General features: G+C 42.6%; 1 protein-coding gene across 1 annotated transcript; it reads right to left on the minus strand.

Moving 5' to 3' along the window:
• Positions 1-208: 208 nt before the first annotated feature.
• LOC143363360 (uncharacterized) lies at positions 209-4,000 on the minus strand. The gene has a single exon (XM_076803958.1). The coding sequence runs from the start codon at positions 3,998-4,000 to the stop codon at positions 209-211; it is 3,792 nt and encodes a 1,263-aa protein (XP_076660073.1).
• Positions 4,001-4,924: the final 924 nt, after the last annotated feature.

Raw genomic sequence — 4,924 nt, forward strand, 5'->3', positions numbered from 1 at the left:
GAATCATATAATGCGAAGTTGGAACGTAAGTAGTGTGAATATAATGCGAGTAAAATTAATAGTAAGGCGCAACTTAAATTTAAAAAAGATACGCGTGTAGAACTAGATAAATAATGCGCGCAACTAATATAAAATGATCAATACGAAAAATGTGCGAACTAATGCTAACGAAACCTTATCTGATAAGGAAAGGGTAAGTGTGACAATTTTAGTCTAACGGAAGTGGTGCAATTTGCTTAACATTCCGCTTATAAATGCCGTTAATGGTTTTAACGGAGACTGCGCGAGTGATGCCGTCCCTGCCAGGATGAATTTCCTCGACTCGTCCTAGACTCCAGCTCATCGGTGGTAGATGGTCATCTTTGAGGACCACGATCGTCCCCACCTGGATGCTGTGCTCGCCCCTGGTCCATTTTGCGCGTACATTAAGATGGTGGATGTATTCCTTTGACCACCTAATCCAGAAGTCTTGTTTGACCTTCTGAATGTGTTGCCATTTTGACAACCGATTGGTCGAGGTTTCGGTGAAATCGACCTCTGGCAGACTTGTCAACGCGGAACCAATCAATAAATGGCCAGGAGTAAGAGCTGAGGGATCATTGGGATCGGAAGACAACGGTGTTAACGGACGGGAATTCAGGATTGCCTCGATTTCCGTTACAAAAGTGTTAAATTGTTCGAGCGTAAACAGTTCCTCGCCCACTACGCGTTTGAGATGATGTTTAAAAGATTTAACCGCAGCTTCCCAGAGTCCGCCGAAATGAGGAGAGAGTGCGGGTATGAAATGCCAAGTAATATCTTTGTCCGTTAGAAAGCGTCTAGCCTTTTCATCCTCTTGCAGAACTCTGAGAAGCTCGATTATCTCATTATTGGCACCGACAAAATTTGTACCATTATCGGAATATACATTTTTGCAAATTCCGCGCCGTGCGATAAATCTTTTAAAAGCTGCTAAAAATGCTTCCGTGGTCATATCACCAACCACCTCAAGGTGTACTGCCTTGGATGAAAAACAAATAAAGACTGCGACGTATATCTTTATTCGGGTGCGGTTTCGGTACTGACGTTCCTTTATATAAAAAGGGCCGCAATAATCGACGCCTGTGTTGATAAATGGTCGATTTTCTGTGACTCGATGTGTGGGAAGATTGCCCATTATGTACTTGGTGGTAGGTGGGTTGACCCGGAAACATTTGACACAGTTGCGAATTATTTTGCGTGTTGTGTTTTTACCATCAATCGGCCAATACGATTGACGGACGTTGTACAATGTTGCGGTTAAACCAGAATGCATATTATTAACGTGAGCGTCGCGTATGATTAATTCCGTTATGAAATTATTCTTCGGCAAAAGAATCGGATGCTTCTGGTTGAAATTGAGATTTGAATTTTGGAGGCGACCTCCTACGCGTAAAAGCCCATTCTCATCAAGAAACGGAGTTAAACAAAGTAATTTACTTTTGGTACTCAATGCGTGTCCGGATTTGAGATCATTCAATTCTTCTCGAAATGCTGTTTCTTGCGTCAATTTAATGATCTTATTATTTGCGCGATTAATTTCTGATACAGTAATTGGACCGTGACAACGGCCTTTAGGTAAAAATCGTAAGCAATATGAGATTATCCTACGAAGTCGCCTGATGCATGAACATCGTTCAAGAATTTCCTGTGCGTTTATGACTGTAGAAGTAAAACATGTGATTTTGCGTAATTCTGGTATTGCATTGGGTACTTCGACACACGATTCCGGCCATAATGATTCATCGTATGCAAGCCATTCTGGTCCGAATTGCCAGAAATTATTTTTGATCAATTCCCGAGCTGTGATACCCCGAGATAATAAGTCTGCGGGGTTGTCACCAGATCTGACGTGTCGCCATGCCTTAATGTTTGTTTTATTTTGGATTTCCGCGACGCGATTCGCGACAAAGGTTTTAAGTGTGTTCGGAGATCGCAACAGCCAATGCAACACGATCGTGGAGTCGGTCCAAAAAATCGTTTTTAAATGCGTGTGATTAATTGCGTCTTTTACTGCACAATACAAGTTCGCGAGCAAAGTGGCACCGCAAAGTTCTAAACGTGCGAGGCTAACGGTCTTTAATGGCGCAACGCGTGATTTTGCGCAAAGAAGACTTGATTTTATATTTCCGGATTTATCTATTGTGCGTATGTAAATACTAGCCCCGTACGCGCGTTCGCTGGCGTCACAGAAGCCATGCAATTCGATTGTTCTGACTGAACTCTGCGCGACGTGTCGTTTAAATGTTACAGTTGTGAGTGATTTTAATTGAGTTTGGTATGTGGACCATTCCTGTTGTATGGCCATGGGCAATGACTCATCCCAATCTACCTTGAGTTGCCAGAGTTGCTGCATAAGAATTTTTGCAACAACTATTACTGGCCCAAGGAGACCCAAAGGATCGAAAATTTTCGCGATGGTAGATAAGATTGTGCGTTTTGTGTGTGTTTCGTTATTGTTAACATTCACTGAATAACTAAATGAATCTGTGTGCGGATTCCATGACACTCCCAAGGTTTTGACTGTTTCGTCACCGAAAAACTTGGGATGTACTTGCTCTTCAGAGAGATCTGATAAAAGACGAGGATCATTTGATACCCATTGGCGGATATTTAATCCTCCTCGTTTGAGTAAACAAATGATCTCGTTTCGTAATTTTTGCGCGTCTTTGTATGTGGCGGCTCCGGTCAAGAGATCATCTACATAGATGTCCCGTTTAATGACTTCGGAAGCCGCGCCGTAATTGTGTGATTCATCGATTGCTAATTGCTGAAGGCATCGCGTGGCTAAGTATGGAGCAGAGGATAGTCCGAATGTAATTGTTTTCAATTCGTAAGTTGCGATTTCGTTTTGTTCGTTCCTCCATAAAATTCTTTGGTACGCGCGGTCTTCTGGACGTACTAGAAACTGTCTGTACATTTTCTCTATGTCGCCAGTCAGAACAAACGAATGCATGCGGAACCGAAGAAGTAAACAAAAAATATCGTCCTGTATGGTTGGACCAGTCAGAAGTGCGTTATTTAACGAGTATCCGGTGGTCGATTTGGCCGATCCATCGAAGACCACTCGAACCTTCGTCGTTGTGCTTGTCGGCTTTATTACCGCGTGATGTGGCAGGTAGAATCCGTCCGAAATGTCAGGTGTTTCTACCTGACTCATGTGACCCAATGACAGATATTCGTTGATTACTTTTGTATATTCGGTTCGTAAATCTGAGTTGTGTGTAAGTTTTCGTTCCAGCGATATGAATCGATTTAATGCGCGCGTACGGGATTCGCCTAGATTTTGTTTGTATTGATTAAACGGAAGCGCGACGACGTATCTTCCGGTTTTGTTGCGTGAAAATGTGCGTTTAAAATGTGCCTCGCATTCCTCTTCCTCCGGTGTGAGATGAGGATGCGACGGACCTTCTTCGATTTGCCAGAATTTGGTTAGATCGAAGTTGACATTATTTACTAATGTAGTGCGTGTGTTTCTTGCCAGGTGAATAGGAGCACTCCCCCCGATGATCCATCCTAACTGCGTTTTTTGGAGGATCAAATCGGAATTATCTCGCGTTGATAATTTAACCTGACCAATGCTGAGACACGATATCGTCGGTCCCGTACCAATCAGCATGTCGATTGGAGCCGGCCGATGGAAATGCGGATCTGCTAATTTTATATTATGCGGAATTTGAATTTTTGTCCTATCAATTTGACAATCGGGTAAATGACTGGCAATTCTAGGTATTATGAAAAAACTGAGTGTGCGATTAAAATTTGTTATCCGAGAGACAATTTTCAATTTGACAATCCGATTCGTTACAGTGTTTAAATCGTTCAAAGCTTCGATGGTTACACTTTGTTCGTGCGTTTGTAGGTTTAATTTTTTCGCTAAATCGGACGTGATGAAGTTTGCGTTGGAGCAAGTGTCTAATAAGGTTCTACATTCGATTGGTTTTTTGTCTTTGTCTATTGCGTGAACTATGGCCGTAGCCATCAAACCGTGTGTTGAACCGTCTGTGATAAGCGAAGTGATGTGATTGTTTAATTGATGTGTAATATCGAAGCGAGTAACTAGTCATGGATCGGCGGTTTCTGTTGACGTGGTGTCATCGCGAGATTCTAATTTTGGTCTGTCGGATTTCCGATCCAAATGCAAATGTGTGTTATGCGGTAGGTTGCATTTTTTGCATCTGCCACCGCGACATGTATTGTGCGAATGTCCCGGTTTTAGGCAATTGTAGCATAAATTTGACTTGCGAACTAACTCAATGCGTTTTTCTACAGATGCATCTAAAAACGATTTACATTGAAATGCTGCGTGCGATCCCGATTTACAGATTCCACACGTTGGGAATTGTATTGCGGTGTTGAAAACCCGCCGGACTGATCTTGGCGAAGGCGGTGGCGAATTACGTTTAGGTGGATTGTATTTAGCGCGATTATTGTTAGAGTGTGATTTTTGATGTGTGTTTTCTTGTCTCTGGTGATTATTGTACGATACGGTTTCATAATCTTTGCATTGATGTGATGCCATATGCAAGAACTTGAAAATATCATCAATTTTGGGCACTTCGGTATCGGATAACGTGCGTTCCCACGTTTTCCGCGTTTCCTTGCCCATACGCGAAATGAGGATGCTAGTTAGAAGATCATTCGCGATATCTTCCTTTTTCCGTCCTAACGCTTCGAGTGATCGAATGTGAAGTTGCATGTAGTTTGCAAGATCACGAATTGATTCTGATGAATCGTTTGACATCGCGGGTGTGTCGCGTAAAAGAGCCGCGTGTCGAAGTACCAATGCGCGTTTATTGTCGTAAATTTCGGTTAAGTGCTTCCAAGCGGCTTCGTAGTTTTCATCACTTATCGTGAATGCGCCGATTGCGATTTCGGCCCTTCCCGATAAGGATAACTTCAAGTA

Source organism: Halictus rubicundus, unplaced genomic scaffold (assembly GCF_050948215.1).
Source record: "Halictus rubicundus isolate RS-2024b unplaced genomic scaffold, iyHalRubi1_principal scaffold0041, whole genome shotgun sequence".
NCBI lineage: Eukaryota > Metazoa > Arthropoda > Insecta > Hymenoptera > Halictidae > Halictus > Halictus rubicundus.